Here is a 21164-nt window from a genome sequence, read left to right as displayed (position 1 = left end):
AATAATATAAACATAGATGTTCAGCTTTCTGAAATCGACAGGAGCCATTGCCTTAGACCAAGGCCCAACAAAAAGAAAGCCAGACCTAGGGGAATTATTGTCATGTTTGCTCAATACGACATCAGGGAGAAGGTTTCTAAATGCACATTCTGGAAAACCTAACAGCCAAGAGAGTGAAACTGCTTGATGATTTGCGTAAAAGACATAAGGATAAACTTGCAGCCAGCTGGAGCCATGATGGACTGCTTATAAACTCAAACCAGCGATGTGTTATCAGTAGACTGTCTGAAGCTGTGCCTCTCTTAAAGCTTGGATCACTTGATATAATATAACTTGATATATAATCATTACATTTACTGATTGTTAGTTTCGATCTTAATCTAGTTGTCTCTTTGCTTTTATTATTTATACTTGATTTTGAACTGAATATTTAATTTTTATTTTCATTTGAAGTTTTTAGATAAATGGGAATGTTAGCATGGTCCTAGAACAACTTTACATCAGTCACAGACACTTTCTATATCACCATTAAACTTTGATGACATAACTTGCCATGTAAATTATGCAACACTTGAACAGCATTGCTTTGACACTGATGGTAAACTAAATTGTAAGAAATACCCGACCAGCTGAAGTTTATCAATAACAGAAATAAGTATTCATATTCATTGTTATTATAGGCCAATAGGCCAGTAGTTACTCAAGTAGTTACTCGCTTGGTTTTTTTTGTTTGTTGGTTTGTTTTTTTTGATGTCCGCTTAAGTTTTGATGTGAGCTGTATCGCCAAGTTGATGGGAAAAGGTTGTCTGTAATGGCACCACAGCTCATGGCTTTGTTCAGTCGCAGATGGGAGATGAAACAGAAATGAAATTTCAGGTGGAAATAAATGACAACAATGTTTTTTTTTCATGTCGAAGTTGCTGGAACATCAAGCAGAGCCATGTGAATGGAATGTGAAAACCAGTTGTAAGTTGTGGTGACATGCAGGAAAAAAAGGTTTCTAATGGAATAAATTGAATCATTACAAGGTATCATACTTAACCAAACATAGCAACAATGAACCAAAACTGAAAAAGTCATGTATTTATCAGAATGTTGTTTATTCATGCAAACATAATGTGGGGTGTTCGGGATATGTGATCATGTCATATAAAAAAAAGGCACAATAAATTTGGTTGTCACAATTAACAGCTCCAGGTTTTTTACTTATGTAACGTTTGGTGCTTTTTGGACCCACAAGCAGAATTCAAACTTCAGAGGTAAAACCAGAAGAGTGTTAATTGTACAGTTTGTCAAATAAGTGGCAGTCTCTGGAAAAGTTCGGGCCTGGAGGGGTAAGATCGGGAGGGGCCAGTGCAGAGCTGGAGCAGGTGGAGTAAGGAAATCAAGACTGTAGTCTGGGGGTTGCAGGCTTGCAGGAGACAGCAGGGTTTCAGGGTCAATGCTGGTCCAAGTGTGGGACTGGTTGTCAATTTCTCCAAACGCAGGCCAACACATGTAGCTGGGCGGGCAGGCAGACAGGCAGGCAGAGCAAAGCTGGCAAGCAGGAGCACAAAACCTGGAGCATAAAGAGATTTCAATCAAAACAAAAAAAAGGACAACGACAAAAAGGTATGTAATTGGGCAGACGTGATACCATGTGAGGTGACTGAACAATCTGCCAAAGATTGGTGGGGTGAGCCAGTCTTAAATACTGCAGAGGATGAAGCTGATGAGGTTGATTGTCAGCAGGTGGGGAGGCAGAACTGGCAGGAACAGCAACCAGGAAGCCACGCCCAGCTACCCACACACACACATACACACACACACACACACACAGAGACCCAAAGACAGACTGGGGACAAACATACACAAGAGGAGAGGGAAACACAGGAGCACACAGGGAAAATCCTTTATCTCTTTTTATCATCTTTTATTTGTTTATGTTGTTTGTTAGCTTGTAACTGGCAGTGGCTGACACAGTGTTAGTGGTTGTGCTAATGGCAACTCTCACTCTCTGCACTGTCAAGGTTTTGGGTTTATTTTGCCCACCCCCTCCTCCCTGGCTACCACATTCTGTTTTGAACATTACTGTAAAGTAGAAGATTAGGTGGTTTTGTAATTCTCACACTTATTTTTAGCTTTGCTTTAATTATTTGCATATTGTTCCTTGTGTTTCAGCAGCTTCTTACTGTATTGAATATAATATCCAGTCATGGCTCCGGTGATGTTGCTAGTAATAAAGAAGTCTGCCTCATTCACATGATATTACTCTAGATTGGAAAACTTAGTTAACTGAGCCATTTGATACCTCATGATACCAATTATTCAAGATCACCAGTGTTCACAGGCTTAGTGAAGCCAGACTATGTTGTATTTGCTTCATGATACAGGCCACTACTCACTACCTGTTTGTACACAATGACATATTAATATTTGTCTGTAATTCTGATTATTGCCCTATATCAACTCCTCTGTGCTGTGGTCCTTTGCCACAGTTTGAGTAGAAAGCTTTGTGCCTTGTCCAATACACAAGGAGTAACCAGCTGCCACTTCCTAGGAGAGCATAATGCACACAAAGGTTCACACTATCCCTACCTCATCTCACACCCGCAGCCCCAACCAACCAGTAGGACTTACTAGTGTAGCATCAAAGACATGATATCTCACTGGCTTCCCACATGAGAATATGGTCTCATAGGAGTCTCCAATACTGGTGTATCTAATAACATGAAAGGTCGCATAGTGTAAGTGAGACTTCCATGTCTTTTTTATTGTAATGCAGGTCTAGGTTCTATATTAATATTGTGAAAATGCGCTAAGTGATGTCACAACAAAGCAGTCACTGTCCTCAGTCACACCCCAATCCTTGCAGGATTTGGTTTCTCTGAGTGTTTACCTGAAATCTACTCTATTTTTATTGACTTGCTCAGAAAACATGCAGCAAAGTCAGGTGATTGGCACACTGATCTATTGTTGCTAGAGCTCCAGAGGGAAGTGTGAGAGAGGGAATTTTGAGATCATATATCATCAAAATTTCAAATGAAACACAGGAAACTGTAAAATGTGGCATATTTAATTATGGTTACATTCCACTGAGATGTGTTCATTCAAAGGGTCTGGTATTGGGTTAACACACCTATATGTAACAGAGCACTTCTTTGTGATATTAGTTACACATAATAAAGACAAGTCAAAATGTCCACTGTTCAAAAATCAAGTGTTTATTAGAATACATAATATATTATAGACATTTCATCAGCATATTTTTATTACTTAAAGTTTGATGTTTCTGTGGATATTGCTAGTATATGCTAAATTGTTAGCACAGAGCACCAAAATCAATGATCTACCAAAAATATAAGAATGATTTCCTGTAGCCCACGTTTTTTCATCATTTAGCACTAATGTTGATTGGTGAGAAAACGGTGAAACACTGTATCCCACATTTTACACGTTTCTGATGTTTTAATGGAAGTGTTGATATCCATTAGAAGATGTATTTGTGATTTTAAGTACCAAAAACTATCTCTCTACATCTTCTCTGAGGCTTCTCTAGCTCGCTGGTAACAAGAGGCCAGTGAGCTGACTTTTTTCTGAGTTATCTAATAAGAATATAGCAGATTTCAGGTAAACACTCAAAGAAAACAAATCCTGTAAGGTTGGATGGTGGGTCCACATGAGCTGGGCTTGGGGCATGGCTGAGGGCAGTGACTGCTTTGTTCTGACATCACTGTGGACTGATCACTTTGATACCTTAACAGTATTAATTTAGAACCTAGACCTGCTTTATAATCAAAAAACATGTGGAAATCTCACTTTATGCAATATGGGACCTTTAATATTCTGTACCATAGTGGGTGCATTTGTTTAATTTGGTCCTGGCGATGTAGTAGTAATGCTTCTCACGAGACATAAATGATGATTCGACATAAATTAATCACAAAACCAACAGCTCACTGTTCTCCACCAATTACATTTTTTTCAAATTTAGATGTTTTCTAAATATCTTTGATGATTTCCATTATTTACGCCTTTGACTTTTGTGTCAATCAAATCAGCAACAGAGATTGAATTAATTCCATCAAAGATCCACAATAAAATCACTTAATTCAAAGGTGTTTCTTTGGCACAATAAAATGACAGTCTGTGTGGCACCCACAGAATGGAACATGAAGTCGCTTTAACTGTCTCTTGACATTGCACATATCAAAATGTTCTGTAAAGTGAGAGAACTGTTGGGCTGCAACAGGTCTCCAGCTTTCTTTCGTCTGCTCTGGGAGGAAGAGCCCACTTTCATCTCCTTCCTAATGAGCTGCTGCTGGAGATGACAGGCAGCTCCTCCACGAGCTCCAATCATTATTCTCTCATACACACTGAGTACACTGCTTCGCCATGTAGTTCATGCATGAGCACATATGTGCACCTCCCCAAGCACCCTGCCGCAAAAGGACAGTAAACAGATCCAGTGCACAGGGTGAGCACAAAGAAAACCCATTCTAAATTGACAGAGGGACAGTTGTTGGCTGCATAACAGAGAGATACAGTGTTGATGAAAACATGAACATTTTTCCACTACTGAATAATAGAACAGGAAATGTTTGCATATGTTGAGTCATTTGCCAATATATTAGCACACCAGAAGAGCACTGTGGATGATACCCGTCTACCTCAGCCAATGAGATCCCTTAGCATCTGAGAGTGGAAACTGTTTCACTGATGATGAAATTAGAATTGTGTGTGTAGGTGCTGAATAATAATTCTGTCTCCTTAATTTGAAATTACATTCACAAAAACACTATTTGGGTCACTGATGGCTTTGTTATGTGGCAGAATTTCATCTCAGTACTGCTATCAAATCTCACACTGCTTCATCTTGGTGGTTGCACGATGTCATATAAATCTCTGAATGTTGTTCTTCTGCGTCTCTCAGAATTTTTGCTTCTCAGGAAAATGATCAAGTATGAGGTCAATGTCTCTTTATGTAACTATGTCATTAGTCACAAAATAAATCAAGCTGTAAAGTAGTTGTATTATATTACCAACACTGACACCTTGAGTGCGCATTATGCAATAACGTCGGCACTGACTGAGCAGAAGGGCAGTGGGGATCTGTTGCTGACACATGATACTGATATCTCACCAGCACCACAAACAACATGATATGTAGTTTCCATTATTGTGCAGGATATTGTGCTGCAATTGATCTCCTGTTAAGTATTAGATCTATTATTTCTTCCGACATGATGGATAAGATGTAGTTTAATTGATTACATATAAACTAATTGATAAGTTCTAAATACACATATACAAACAAGGATATATTCATCAATACTAACATCCATCCATTTGCTATACCTATATGAGGATTGCAGAGAGGTCATAGAGACGCAGGGAGGACTCGAGGCACATAAGGGAAGTAGTATCAAAATAAAACATGAAATAAACAAATGTCCAAACATAAAGAGTCTGAACAAAGTCCCAAAGTGTCCAAAAACAGTATTAAAACAGACACTCTAACCTGTACGACTCTGAACTGTAGGAGGAGAGTGGAGCACCTGGAAAAAAACCTGCACAGGCACAAGGACATCGACAACACACCCTACTCGGAAAGGCCCCATGTTCAAATCCAGAAGCTCCTTGCTGTAAGGTAACAGTGGTACATAGATGTACATACACATACATAGGTGCATACATTAAATACATGCAAACACACATATGTTTGCTAATTTTGTAGTGCAGGGAACTAAATACCACTCCCACAATGAGACATTAAATATTTGTCTCACTGTTCTCATCATGTTACCGCGCTGTTAATTCTTATTTCATGAACTTGAAAATTAATTAAACAGTAATTCTGGAAAGTGTAAAGGTTTAGGCACTAAGTTGGTGCACTTAGTGAAAATACTTCTTGAAGCCAACAAGGATTGTTTCTATTCTTTAGTTTCTATTCTTTTATCCAGAACACTTCAGCTCACTTTATGGCAACATTTCAGGAGCTCAAACCTCTCTCTCCCTCTCTCTCTCTCTCTCTCTCTGTCTCTCTAACAATATTCTGTCTCAAACTTGTCAAACTTGCAGCAGATGCTGCACAGAGATGACAAATCATTGTAAATTTACTCATTTATTTTATGGTATGTCCACACACGTGTGCACATACCTATAAGTTGCAAAATCATAAATGCTCCTCTCTGCTTGATGAGCTCTTATCAGTAGAACATATTCAAACCTATGAAAATGATTTTTCATAGGTTCAGCAGCTGGAAGTCAGGCTAGTTTCCAGAGGATACCTTGCTGCCACCACAAGAGGGCGTTAAATTACATGAATACAAATGGGCATCAGATCCTTCATGGGACAGAAAGCTGTTCTGAGATCAGATGTAAAGAGAGATAGGCAGATTTAGGGAAAACTGAGTTTCTTAAGCCTGAGATGAGGGAAACTCTGGGTTTCACTTTAACTCTGAGTCAGTTTCCATGGTAAGAGTTCACATCGGACAAGATTAAAATCCTGATCAGACATTAGTTTGTTACCTGAGACCTGTCTTTGCTAACATGACCTCTGTTCTGATGATCAGTCAGTGTGAGGACAGAGACACATCTCTGACATTCAGATATGACACATGGAGGCTTCATCCTCAGCTCTGATTAAAATCTGCACTGTCTGTCTTTTAACCACTGAAACTCTGTGGCATTAAGACAGCTGCCAGATTGTCAATCAGTCCCTCTGAACTGAAACATTTACTATACATTCATCACTATAAATAAAATAATCTGTGTGAAACCTTTAGACACACAAGACTGACTGGTCTCACTGATGAACAGTCCTTTCATAGCTGTCATGTCATATTGTAGATGATGTGGTATTTCTGAGTGAGGATGACAGTTGTGCAGCTGAAAATACTTTAACATTTAGGAACTGGACTAAACCAAGTGTTTGAATGTAGCTGCTGAGTCTAAAACTGTTTCAACAGCATTTTATTTACTATAGAAACATTTTATTTTTGTTTTTTCATTTGCTCATTGATGCTGTTGAACAAGATTTTTAGATGTAAAGTAGAATCTGAAAATGTACACTTAACTTTAACCTCTGTTTAATCTATATCTTTAAACTTCTGTCTGATCTGTTTCATTTATATCTATAAACGTCTGTCTGATCTGCTCCATCTATATCACACTGTTTCAGTTTCATGTGAAGTTCAGCTCTGTTGAAAGGCATTGATCCACCTCACAGAGGGCAGACATCAGAGCTGAACTAGCTCCTGATCCTTTTCTTCGCACCGTGTCGATCACCACTCGAGCTTTTTCTGCCCTGGTTGATGTCTCCACAGCAGACTCCAATTCACCATCAGTTACCACCCCACACTGCAGGAGTTTATCCAGCAGCTGACGGAGAACAGGTTCAGACACTCTGTCAATAAACTGAGTCCGAACAGACCTCAACTTCTCTTCTGCTGGGACACTGAGAGTCTCTGCTGGACCAGGACCTGCAAGATGAACAAGAAAAACACTCATGTTCAATAACCATATACAGTATATTTTTATATATAACTTTAACCACCAGTAACACATTCAGACAAACACACAAAAGCACATATAATCATATATCATAGCAGTGATATCAGTGGTGGAAGAAGTATACAGATCCTTTACTGTAAAAAACTCAAACTCAACCCCTTTACTGTAAAAGAGTATGAAAAGTTAAAGCAGCAGAGAAATGTTCCCTGTGACTGTTACACTATTATCTCATGAAATCATTTCTCATGCATTGATGCTTATGCAGCACTTTATTGGTATTAAACTGTTTTATTTGAGGCAACTGCTGATTATTTTCTCAATTAATCAGACTACACCCAGAGTCCAAAGTAACACCTTCACTGTGCTTGTTTGTCCAATCAAGAGCCCAAACCTCAATGTGGTTGAAATAAATAAAAATATCAACATTTTTAAAAAGGAAAAGCAGCAAATTGAAATCTAATTTTAAAAATGTAATTTTCTGTCATTTGACTAATGGTTTCAGCTCTAACTGTACTTACTGTTGATCAGTTTAATCTTGAATAAAACATGGTCTTTTCTTAGAGCTTTATATGTTTGGTTAGTAAAGTAACCTGTAATCACAGCTGTCAGATAAATGTAGAGCAGTAAGAAGTTTCCTTCTGAAACAGAGAGGAAAAGTAAACACTCAGTACAGGTACCTATAATGTGTACTTGAGACTGAGAAAATGTACTTACATTCCTCCACAGAGTACTTTGGACAGGTAGTTTCTGCTCCTATTTGTATCTGATTGACAGATGCTGAGGCTGACAAGGTATTCAGTTTTCAGATGTTTGTTTTCTTTCTTTTTTTTGTAATTCTAATTATATATACACTCACCGGCCACTTTAGTAGGTACAGCTGTTCAACTGCTCATTAGCACAGATATCTAATCAGCCAATCACATGGCAGCAACTCAGCACATAAGACGACCTGCTGAAGTTCAAACCGAGCATCACAACAGGGAATAAAAGGTGATTTAAGTGACTGTGAACGTGGCATGGTTGTTGGTGCCAGACGGGCTGGTCTGAGTATTTCAGAAACTGCTGATCTACTGGGATTTTCCTGCACAACCATCTCTAGTGTTTACAGAGACTGGTCTGAAAAAGAGAAAATATCCAGTGAGCAGCAGTTCACAGGGAGAAAATGACTTGTTGATGCCAGAGGTCAGAGGAGAATGGCCAGACTGCTTCGAGCTGATAGGAAGGCAACAGTAACTCAAATAACCACTCGTTACAACCAAGGTCTGCAGAAGAGTATCTCTGAACCTACAACACGTTGAACCTTGAAGCAGATGGGCTACAGCAGCAGAAGACCACACCAGGGGCCACTCCTGTCAGCTAAGAACAGGAAACTGAGGCTACAGTTCACACAGGATCAACAAAACTGGACAATAGAAGATTGGAAAAACGTTGCCTGGTCTTATGAGTCTCGATTTCTGCTGCAGCATTCAGATGTAGGGTCAGAATTTGGTGTCACCAACATGAAAGCATGGATCCATCCTGCCTTGTATCAACAGTTCAGGCTGGTGGTGATGGTGTAATGGTGTGGGGGAGATTTTCTTGGCACACTTTGGGCCCCTTAGTACCAACTGAACATCGTTTAAATGCCACAGCCTATCTGAGTATTGTTGCTGACCATGTCCATCCCTTTATGACCACAGTGTACCATCTTCTGATGCTGCTTCCAGCAGGATAACGCACCATGTCACAAAGCCCAGATCATCTCAAACTGGTTTCTTCAACATGACAATGAGTTCACTGTCCTCAAATGGCCTCCACAGTCACCAGATCTCAGTCCAATAGAGAACCTTTGGGATGTGGTGGAACGGGAGATTCACATCCTGGATGTGCAGCCAACAAATCTGCAGCAACTGTGTGATGCTGTCATGTTAATATGGACCAAAATCTCTGAGGAATGTTTCCAGCACCTTGTTGAATCTGTGCCACAAAGAATTAAGGCAATTCTGAAGGCAAAAGGGGTCCAACATGGTGCTAGCAATAAAGTGGCCAGTGAGTATACATAACCATAAAAACACCCAAACACCCCGTGAAGTAGTAAAGAGTAATTCTCTTCTGTTCTATCAGGTGGAGTGATGCTGCAGGGGAATAAAGACTTTACCAGGCAAGTGAACTTCACAGTCCCAGACATCTGTATGTGTTTGGTCTCGGACTGTTACAGTCGCTTCCTTTGCAGGCAGGATGATCTCAAACGTTGGGTGGTAGTTTGGTCCAAAGTCAAGCTCAAAATCATCTTTCTGAAAACCAGCAGCACCAGTGTCAGGAACATCGCAGAATCCAAAGTAAACTGGTTAAGAAAGCTTTGATGTGAAATACTCACCTTAGGCTGGACCCTATGGGCCTTCGGACAGTGAACAGTGTAACTTTGACCTTTGATGAGTGTGCATTTGGAAGGCTTCCGGATGTACAGAGAATCTTCATGCTTTGCCTTCACCTTGAGAACAATCAGAACATTTTCATTAGAGGCATCATCCTCAGTAGAGCCTGACTGATAAATCAACAGGCCAGTTTTACATATGTACTCGTGGCTTCCTGGATCAGCTGGTGCCAGGCTTCAGGTCGTGGTGAGGGCCACAGTGGGCTGGAGGAATGGAGTGATAAGGACAAGGTCAAAGATAAACCTGGTATTTTCTGCCCATCTGAGTGACTCTCTAAACTCTATAATGTTTCCTGTTTTACTTTGAAATCGTTTTCTTTGTCTATTGGTTGTGTAGCTTCCTGTCCCTGTGTGTTCCCCTCCCGTTTCATTCCCTGCCCTGCCCTGATTAGTTGCACCTGTTCCTTATTACCCCTGCCTTCCTTCTGTATTTAGTCCCTGGCTGCAGTCAAATGTCTTTTTTCTTAGGAAGGTTCCTGAGTGAAATGAGCTCAAGTCTTTGAGCAGAAGCCATGATCATGAGCCCTTCTAATTCTCTCAATGATGAGGAAAGGAGCTTCAGTGCTTCCTATCTTACCTCATTTAGCAGAGGAGACACTGGGCCTTGCTTTATGAAAGGAAAGGAGAAAATGTCATCCCACAATTCCTTGCTGCAGCAACATTTAAAGTGACGCACCATCATATTTTAACCCTGACAGACCCACATAAATATAGAAACAACAGAGCAGCTGTTTAATGTTTGTGACCTGATCCAAGACTGATGTAAATGCTGGTCTGAGCTCCAGATTCATGAATATAGATTTGTTCTCTTTAATCCTTCAGATTTATAGTAACAACATCAAAATAAAATACTATATACAGAAATTTCATTTCACTAAATCCCCTCACATTGTGTAAAGCACTAAAATTATTTTGTATGTATAAAAAGGTCAAAGTGTCCATATCAGGAAACTCTGTCTGAGTATAATTTACTCTGACCTCTGCTCAGTTCTTTTATTTAATCATTATTTTACTCTCAGGTCTCTGTGCTTGTGTTTTCCTTTCATGTTTCTTATTTCAACATTTCAATCCTGTTTGTTTTCGTGGTTTGGAAAGGAGGATTTATCATCCAAGTGTTATTAGGTTATAAATAAAGTTGGTTTAAAAAGAAAAATAGTCTAGTGTTAATTCAGTCAGATTCTCTCTGTATTGCTGTTGTCTTTTCCTAAGTCCTTATGACCTCTCCTTCACATCTTTCCTCATGACATTTTCCATCAAGGAAAGGAAAAGTGGTTTGGAAAGTTCATCTGTTTTGTTCCTGGTTGTGGAAAAGAAAATACCATTTTCTCCTTTTGTGCTCTGTGGACATGTATAACGATATCTGACAGGTGCTGATGAGTTTGGACTGAAAGTGAAGCTGTTGCATTTCCTTCATCTTTACCTCTTCCAGAGGGACGTTGCCCGGCAGGAGAAACACATTGAGGCTTTGCTTCTCTGCCGAATGGTTTGGTGGTCGAAACAGCAAAACTTGGCCGTTAATTGCTTTCATGTTGCTCAAAATCCTCCATAAAACATCCAGAGCCCAGACCAGGCCAAAGGAAGAGAGATGAGGGACTTTGATGATCACATGAGTGTTTGTGATCTCCAGCGGTTTGAGGAGGCTCATACCATCATCATCAGTGATGTGGACGACAGACAGCAGGCCTTCACAGAGCAGAGCTGTGAAAACACAGAGACATTCAACATCTGTTTTACTGACGGCAGCCTCGTTACAGTGGTACTGATCATTTCATTCTACATCTTGGACACTTAGTCTGGTCGCTGAGGAATTAAACTGATGCCTAGTTTCTGGCAATTCATCAATACAATCATCAGCGTTGGTGGATGGGGAGCCGGTGGGGGATTGTGACCGCGCTGCTGCAGGTCAGACTGCTTTCAGTCAGTCAGTCGGGAAGAGAACTGTTGTTCCTGGAGGATCTGACTTTTCTGATTTTTTCAGAAAATGGTGTTTAATATATTCAGGATCCCTATATCCCCATAGTACTGACTGTGTTGACTTCCTCATCTTTCCTCTGACACAATCCTGGGGACAAAATTCCCTCTAGTATTGTGATGGAATTTTTGTATGCTTTTGTAGTAACAATGAGATAATCTTATACTTGTTGTAATTAGTCTGTAGCCTTAGTTGTGTACTGTTAGGATGACCTGGTGAACCCTACTTTTATGGCCCCACTGGAATAAACTTCCTGGATATAGGGAAGATGGCAGGATGATATCTTGATCCCCACAGGGGATTACACTCAGTTGTAAATTCCTGAGATACGTCACGACCTGCTTTTATTGTACCCCAATTGTTTACTTCCATCATCTGTACAGGAATATCTGTGAAGCTTCAAACACAGGGCCAGAGGTATATCAGAAAGTATAAAAATGAGGTGAAGCCTTCAGTCAGCGGAGCACAACTCTGAACTGCCCCAAGCTGTACTCTTTCGAGAGGATGGCCTCTTAGCGATGTTACCTGTGACACCGAAGCTCCAAGGAATGGGTAAAAAAATGGATCTATTTGTAATTGAGGTTTTGTATCGAGGCTTGATTTGTTCTATCAAAATCACGAGACCAATGACTCAAAGCTTTGTTTCACACAAACCCCCACGTGACTGCTTCGAAATCTGATTAAAGGTTTAAAATGTGCAAAATGCAGCGCAGCTTCGTGGATTGTTGAGGCATATTGTGGATTGGTCTACTGTGGTGTGTTACGAGTTAGAGTTCGGAGATCGGTCATGATTTGATTTCACCGAATAAGGTTGACAATATCATACATATACCTAATACTTACTTACTTTGTAAAACATTTGGAACTAGTTTGTCATGCGGCTCAGTATATAAAACATCTACCTATATACTGATAATAACTGTAGTGTTTTTTTCTAATTCAGCTTTCGCATCATTTTCAGGTCCGGTGTTTGGTTTGCTACCAGCAGTTCACTGATAATATCAATACTTCTGCGATGTTGAGACACTTTCCTGCAAGGTGTGAAAGTGCCACTTCCTCAGGCAAGGCTGTAGCAATCAGCCATGGTATAGACCTACTTTTTCTTTTATTCAGTCACTCATTTTCAACTAGTTAAAAATAATAAAGTATTAGAAAGAACATTGCTGTTATTACTAGATATTCTTTGACCTCAGATGCTCTCTACCTCTATCGGTGTCTGTCACACATTTCAGTAGCCCACATCCATGTATAACATGAATGTGTTTTATTCATGTGCTTCTGTTATGTTGTAGGTAACAGAAAGGACAGGATTGATGAGGCCCTCGTCAACATGATTGTGAAAGACTTGCAGACTTTCACTATTGTGGAGGATGAGGGATTCAAAAACTTTGGCAGGTCACAGCTAAATACTGCAAGGAAGAGCTGAAATCGGTGTTACGTGGGGGGGGGGGGATTTCCAACAGCTCATACGGCTGCAAACATTGCTGCAGTTAAATCAGAACTCATGGAGGAATGGGGGATTAGACCCAAGACAAGATGCAATGTTACAGATGCAGCTTCCAACATGAATGCATGTGCCAGCAGTTTACAGCTGAGGCACAGTATATGCACAGCCCATGCTTAAATTTAGTTGTCAAAAAAGTGACTGATTTCACACCAGGACTAGATGACATCAGGGGCAAGGAAAGGAGGATTGTTGCCCTTTTCAGAACAAGCACTGTGGCAAAGGAGCGGCTTGTCAACTTCCAGCAGCTAATGGACAAACCTGCTCATAAATTAGTAAAGGAGGTCGACACAAGGTGGAACAGCACATCCAACAAGATTTCAAGGTTATATGAACAGCGTGACCCAGTTGGTGCTGCACTGGTGTCACTGACCACAGACTTGACTGCTTTGACCTCAGCTGAGAACCACAGCATAACAGAGTGCCTTGGAGTGCTGTCTCCACTGAAAGAGGCAACCGTTGAACTTTCCACAGAAAAGACTGTATCTGGGTTAAAGGTGATTCCCCTCATCCGTATGTTGTTGGCAACAAGACAACAAGGAGTGACTGATAAAAAGGCAGCACAGCTCTGCACCCACCTCTTGAGGCTGATGTCTGAGAGGTTGGATCATCATGAGACAGCCAGTCAAATGACCGTAGCCATTCTCCTTGATCCCCATTTTAAATCAATGGGCTTCTGCAATCCACCCAATGCACAAAATCCAGTGAAAAGGCTGACAGCAGAATGTTCAGCTGAAGAAAGGGAAACTGCAGCACCTGACCCAACACCAGAGCCTGCAGAAACCTCTGCCGCTGCTGCAGACACCTCAGGTAACTCTAAATTCAACACTCTCATGTTATGTTGTACTGCACAACATAATGCTGTGTATGTTCTCACTATTTCAGGAACAGGCCTGTGGGATCTTCTAAATCACCACGTTCAACGCCAACATATAGAAGTTTTAGGTCAGGTTTACCCCCACTTGTACATGTTGGCCATGTGTACCCCTGCCTCCTCTGTGGCATGTGAACGGATTTTATCAAAGGCTGACAAAGTGGTCAACAAGAAAAGGCTCAGCCCCATCACTGCGGAGAAAATCTTGTTTTGAATAAAAAAATCAAACCACATAAGTTCCCATAAGCACCTTCAATTGCCACAATAAAATTCCCCTGACCTGTCCACAAGCACTCACATCGTCCATAATAAAATATTTCCTCGCTGTATAGTTAAAGCACCACAACTGACAATTACACATATATTCTCATGTCTCTAAGCACTGCATTGCTCCCAGTTTTAAACACTAAGCACCAGACGCCCTACCCAAGCATCAGTAATTCTACAGAGCACTTATTACATTGTTCTGCACATAGCCTCCAGAGGCTTTGCCTATCTGACCCACAGTACATTGTTGGTCTGTACAGATCCACTACAACTATATACAAATGTGTGTGCATTTTTGAGCACCATAGGTCTTCAGGTGGCTCAATAGGTACAGCTCCTGACTTAGAAGGTGGATTCTCATGATTGTGACATGGGTTCAAATCCACTCCACGGTCCTTTACTTCCCTACTTCTTACTTCCTCAATCCACAATTTTTTTTTTATGAGTTCACAATGCAAATTGTGATCTTTATTTTTTAGTTACTTGAAGTATGCAGTGGAACAGATTTATTTATTTATATTGATTTATTGATTAATCCATTCATGTATTCATCTATCAATTCATTCAGTTATGCTTCAAGGCGATTCATGTGTTGGTCAGTTGCTGTGAAACGCACTTTTCCTCACTTTGACCAGCAGATGTCCTCAATAAGCAGTAATTGGAAAAGCTTCAAGTAATTAACTATTTTTTGATATAACTATGTTGAAAGCTTTACTTTGCCATCACTGCTGCCTCTACCCTGCTTTAATACTGTAAGCCCCTCCTACAAGACAAACCAAAGTTAGTTTGAAATCATTCAAACATGTACAAACATGTGTCTACACATCACTCCCTTTACCCCAACACAGGCAAACCCCTACAGGCCCCATTCAGGCCTGTAAAAGAGCATATATTCCCATCTAAAAGGAACCACCCCTCTGTACTGCCCCACACATGGTACAATCCAGGTCCCCCTTGCTACAAAAGCCCTTGGACCACACCACATCCTGTTTGCCAGTTGGACCAGGAAAGATCTCTATATATTCGGAACTGTGATATCAGACTTTCTGCTGATTGGATTAGGCATTGCCCTGGTGTATCGGAAAATTCGGAAGACGGTGACAGCAGTCCAAATCCCCACGCTGCCCGACATAATTGATGGAGTGAGTAAAGCTGTAAGCACTCAGACTGTGATTGTGAACCGCAACTTGGGAACCACCTTGGAAGGAGCTGTCAACACTCTATCTGTGGTAACAGATAGAGCTGTTAATGCTCAGACTGTGGTCATAAATCGCAATATGGGCAACATCTTGGAGAAGCTTTCAGCTTTGCAAAGGAGAATGGATGGAGATGACCAGAATGGACTAACAGAGTAAGCCGTGTCTATTGAAATACGACTGCTCGCCCTAACCCAAACAATCATAATCTAATCTGCGTTCCGGCCCCCGCAGCACCAGCCTTGGCCAAGACCGGTGCTGGAACAACTCCCCCACGAGATCGCTGCAGTGAGACGCTTCTACTCCTACCCCCCCCCCCCCCCCCCCCCCCCCCCCTCCTCCACGGACACCTGTGGATTGTTGACTCCGTCCAGGAACCGATCAAGGATGTCTCCATGGCAACTTGCTGTGTTATCGCGATGACACCCTGCGAACTGAGGCACTGATTGTGAACTAGACGAAGCGACTCCCCAGGCCTATGCACACACACACATTCACGGACACCTCTTACATGTACATATGCAACTCACAACCCAACCCCATCCCACGCCTTCGCCGCTTCCTCCCATCCAGCGCGGCGGGCGGGGTCCGATAGCTGCGCCTTAATGGCAGCGGCTGCGGCTGGCTGCCTGTCTGCACTGGAATCACCTCCTCCCCCCTCTACCCCCTCCCCTGGAGCAAATTGTCTTGAGTCACTGTGTTGTAAGATGTGTTTGTTTATATATGCCTATGTTGCTGAGGTTTTTTTCCCGAATCCCACACTGTACTGTATTTTTTCTCCTCTCCTCTCCACTTGTTTTTCCCCATTCCTCCTTTTTAAATGGCGCCGCAGATGGCTGCCTCGGTGTTTTGGTGCGCTCTGCACCATTCACCAGAACAAATTCCTTGTACGTGAAAACATACTTGGCAATAAACCTGATTCTGATAAACCTGATTCTGATCTGAAGAAGGTAATGGATAAACACCAATCATTTTGAAACCTAAATCCTTTAAATAAATGGCTTTGAAACCTCTGAGGTCAAATCCTGATGGGCTGTTGCATCGGTGTTCAGAGGACTGTCAAACAAACATGAAGTCTGGACTGGCCCTATCAGTCTCTTTACTGGCTACTGTGGACTGCAGGACAAACTTCTCTCCTCAAGTTTCTCCACACAGATAAACTCGCTTTGGAGCTTCTTTTTTCCTGTTCTGTCCAGTTCCCTCGGCTCCAGATACAAACACACACACCTCCTCACCTAGGCTATATCACACACACACAGTTTTGTGGATGGGTGAAGGAGTGTGTCTGTGAGTGAGAGAGAGAGAGCGGGGGAGACAGACAGCCACAGGAGAGAAAGAGAGGAGCCAAATGCCAAAGAGAACTTCATGTCATGTCTTAAAACATCCTTGATGTTTGTGATATAGTCATTTACTACATCGCACGTGGAACAAGCTGCGATACATTGAGTATATTCGATACATGGCTCCCCCCAACCCCCCCCCAATCATTTGCTCACCATCCTTTGTTTCACAGTGTGGGAGGTGGAGTTCACAGACAGCATCCTCAGGACACTGGATGCTGAACAGCGGACCTGCAGCCACGCTGCCAGCTGACTGGAGGAGACTCTCATCCCATTGGACAGTCCTGTAGTGCAGCTCCGCCTCCTGAGCCATGACAAACACCAGTCCAGTTGAAGTACACTGGAACCCACCTGGACCAGGACACCTGAACCTGTAGGAGACAGAAGGCTGAATGACCACGACAGACCTGAGAGGAAAATGTAACAGTGCTCATCAGAGTCCACTTCATGAGCCCTGAGAGACCAGAGGACAAAGGAGACAAAGATCTCCAAAGACAAAGTACAAAGAGGCGACAGAGCTGTTACAGCTGACTGACAGCTGATCCAGCTGTGATACAGCTGTGGCTGCAGATGATGGTTCAGACAGTAACACACTGGGCCCTGAAGGAGAGAGAGGGGGACAAGAGCCATCCAAGAGGCCACCAAACAGTCAGAGAGCACATCAGGAGATTTCTGTGGCTCAGGAGAGGAAAGCTGTGCAGGAAGGAAGAGGCACTTTGATTAGAACAGTGTGAAGAGATTTTATTACATCATTACCTGTATGAGACTCGTGCAGATTCAGTTTGCACTTCAGGCGTGAAGCTTGATGGAGGCTGTGATTCAGAAAGAAACAACATCAGCTGTTTCACTACAAATAACCAAGTTGCTTTGACAGCAGCAAACACATGTTCTTACACAGTCTCCACTGAACTGAAGCACAGTGTACAGGTCAGAGAGAACATGAAGTCCGAGTGGACTGACAGTGTGATGCATGTACAAGCTGCCACTGTCATTTTTTACACATCACATCACAGTGTTTGAAGCAGCAGACTGTGCAGATTGAGTCTGTGGAGAAAGGCTACTGACGATTATGACATGAAAGCAGAAAAAAATTAACTGAAAACATCTGAAAAGGTAGAAAAGACATCAAGTAGCTGACTTCAGCAAACAAAGTTCAATCACTTATCAAAGTATAAATCTGTCTCATGGTATCCACTGAAGAATATCTGAGGATGTTTCTTGCTCCAACTGTATGCTTCACCTTTACATTCTGTGGCTGTTAATCCAGTAGCTACAGATGTGTTTGCTGAGGTTACACATGTCACAAACTGGCTCAGAGGTATGAAGAGATCCACAAATCACACTCCACTAAAAATTTACACAACAGCTGTTTGAGTTTTCTGAGCCAAAGAGACACTTTACACATTTCTCTTTCTCCACCTAAATCCTCTGAAGCCCACAAAGATTTGATATAAGGCTCCAACTGTGTTCATAGATCGTCAGATCTCAGATGGCTACCAGAGGTCACAGCACAGACTTTCTAATCAAACAGCCTGTTTTGATGTAATTACACATATATGACTGTATGGCTCCAAAACTGGGAGAGAAAGTGTGTGTTGAAAAAATTTGAAATAAGAATTAGACAGAGACGCACACAGAATTTCTTTGGGTATGTAGTTAAAGCCTGATACAGCCTGATAATGTACAACACAACTTTCTAGTGCCGTAGTGAAACCAGATCTAAACTATGAATCAGTTTCTACACCGAAGACCTCATCATCGGTTCCGCTGGACAAAGGGGTGAAGAAGTTCCCAGCTACAGGAGATATTTGTTGAATCCTGAATATAACACATGACTGGTGTGTGTTGAGCCCTTAAATCTGTCTGGAACACCAGGATACAGTGGTTTTTCTCTCACCCTCATCAGCTTTGTGTCGTCCTCAGACACATCCAGCTTTGCGTCTGTTGTGTTTGGGTCCAGTTTGACATCGGAGTCACCTGATTGGAGGAGAAGACAGACCAGACATCAGAAATCAGCATTTCCTGTTCCTCTCTTCATCAGATCTGAGTCAGAGAATGTGAGCAGGTCAGCGTCTCCTGTCATCACTTTCCTCTCAGATGCTCCTGCTTTTCTATTGGCTGTGTATCAACCTGAGTGGCATTTCCAAATATCTGCTCTTGAGTCAACTTGCCGTATAATATGGAAATGCTAGCTGTTTGCAGCTGCCTTTATTCAGAGAACTTCACCAGCTGCAGCCACATGTTGTTTTTGTATATCGGCTCTGATAAACAGCAGCTGTACTGTAGAAAGTCAAGTCTGGACACAAAGACTATGAGCTTTTCCTCATGGCAGCACTTCATTCGTTTTAGGTGTCAGTGTCTTGTTCTGGCCTCAGATGAACTGAGACAAGGATTCAGTTGATACCAAGGCGTTTCTGAGATATCACGTTCACAAGAACGGGAAGGACAGACAACCTGAAAACATCACGTCTCCGGCTCTGACTGTCGCTGGCGAGGAGGCGTAACCATCACAATCCTGTTGATTCTCATGATGTGTCAACAGCTTTTCTTACCTTTATTTGATGATGATGGATCCTCTGAGCACAGATCGTCTCCTGCAGCAGGCTGCACGTTCACTGAGAACATTTACAAAGCATGAAAATCAATCGATTAAAAGTCACGTGTTGTTTTTTGTTTAAACACAACTTTACAGACAACATGAAAAAATATCAGCTTCATTCTGACCACAGTTGCATCTCTGCTGAAGGTCATGACTTTCTTCCACTTTTGGCTGAATGTGTTTTTCTGAATGCAGCTGCTGATCCTCCAGTTCTGCTCTCTGCCTCCATAAAGACCCAGCAGCTCTTTGACACATTTCATATTCATTTCAGACAGAAACCCATGATAAACACTGAGTCTCACATTTACTCAGTTGTAGTGAGTGAAATGATGAACACAAACATCTTTACATTAGAAAAGCACTGGGTATCTGAAATCAAATGTAATAAAGCTTTTTAAAGCCTCAACATTTTCCACCATGCCAGGAAAAACATCATCATTGATGAAGTACCTGGAGAAAGGAGTGAGTCATGGCAAGCCACAGAACCCGAAGTCAAACAACTGAAGCTGAACATGCACATCACAGAGGAAAGTGTAAAGAGTGAGCTGACAGGCCACGGTCCTCTGCTCTGAAGAGAGGGAGGAACTTAAAGGCAGCAGGATGTTCACTGATGACAATGTTACAGGCAGAGAGAGACACAAACCAAAGGAGCTGGAAAGCAGGTGATGAGGGACAGACTGCAGATCTGCATTATGATCAACTCATTGTTCACTGACCATGCTCTTCATGAGTAATTAGATTTGACCTCAGGCTTATATCGTCACGACGACAACCTCGGTTGTTTTTCTTTTGCTCAGTCTGCCCCTCCGTCCCCGTCTCCAGACGCTTCTCACTTCCCCCAGGCTCATGCTCCTCAGTCCTCAGTCCTTCAGCGTATAAAACCAGCTCAACTGAACTAAATGTAAGATGCTGGGCAGTAAGTTTTAAACCCATCATAACCTTAACATGGATATTCCTCCAAAACTGATGCAAACTGATGCAAAAATAACATATAAAATTATCTAAATATAATAATCAAAAGGTTTAATGCAATGAACTGTGTTCCACTGTTATTTATCACATGAAACAAAAACCTCCAAACATCTAAAACTAAATCTTAGATAACTCGTGTTTGTGGATTTTAATTCCAGTTTGCTTGAAATCTTTAACTTTAACAAGAGAAATCTGTAAAATGATAAAGCGACATGTAATACAGGATTATAACCCAGCAGCCCAGTGCACAGACATACTGACAGGACTGTCAAAAACACTTCAGTCTAAGACTGGACTCAGTCCAATCAGGAGTAGTGTTGCACGGTGCACTGATACTACACTGACGCAAAAAAACTGTACGATATCCCATTTTTTTAGTATCGGTACTTATTAAAATAAAGGATGCGCGTGCTGTATATGCCTGCAGCGCACTGCTTCCACTGTGTGACAGTATGTTTCTGTGTGACAGAAAACATAATCACCCCCAAACTCATGACCTCAGTTGTAGGCTAGAAGTGAAACAAGTAATCTGT

The 21164-nt window shown here is 41.7% G+C and overlaps 1 protein-coding gene across 6 annotated transcripts in view; it reads right to left on the bottom strand.

Moving 5' to 3' along the window:
- Positions 1 to 1079: 1079 nt before the first annotated feature.
- LOC139634138 (NLR family CARD domain-containing protein 3-like) overlaps positions 1080 to 21164 on the bottom strand; it is a 45770-nt gene continuing 25685 nt past the window's right edge. For 4 of the 6 annotated variants that reach the window (XM_071500418.1, XM_071500420.1, XM_071500416.1 and 1 more), the window contains 8 exons: positions 19613 to 19675; positions 18958 to 19037; positions 17817 to 17872; positions 17217 to 17431; positions 11328 to 11605; positions 9851 to 9964; positions 9632 to 9767; positions 1080 to 7463 (listed from right to left, as the gene is read on the bottom strand). In XM_071500418.1, the coding sequence (XP_071356519.1) occupies positions 7165 to 7463; positions 9632 to 9767; positions 9851 to 9964; positions 11328 to 11605; positions 17217 to 17431; positions 17817 to 17872; positions 18958 to 19037; positions 19613 to 19675 (1241 nt within the window). In that variant the 3' untranslated portion in view covers positions 1080 to 7164. The remainder of the gene's footprint in view (positions 7464 to 9631; positions 9768 to 9850; positions 9965 to 11327; positions 11606 to 17216; positions 17432 to 17816; positions 17873 to 18957; positions 19038 to 19612; positions 19676 to 21164) is intronic. The other 2 variants (XR_011693906.1, XM_071500419.1) reach the window with 2 other exon arrangements.

The sequence above is a fragment of the Trachinotus anak genome, unplaced genomic scaffold (assembly GCF_046630095.1).
Source record: "Trachinotus anak isolate AG129_WGS33_773 ecotype Australia unplaced genomic scaffold, CSIRO_AGI_Tana_v1 ptg000016l, whole genome shotgun sequence".
NCBI lineage: Eukaryota > Metazoa > Chordata > Actinopteri > Carangiformes > Carangidae > Trachinotus > Trachinotus anak.
Note: the sequence above shows the minus strand (reverse complement) of the source record. Positions and strands in the feature narration are given on the sequence as shown.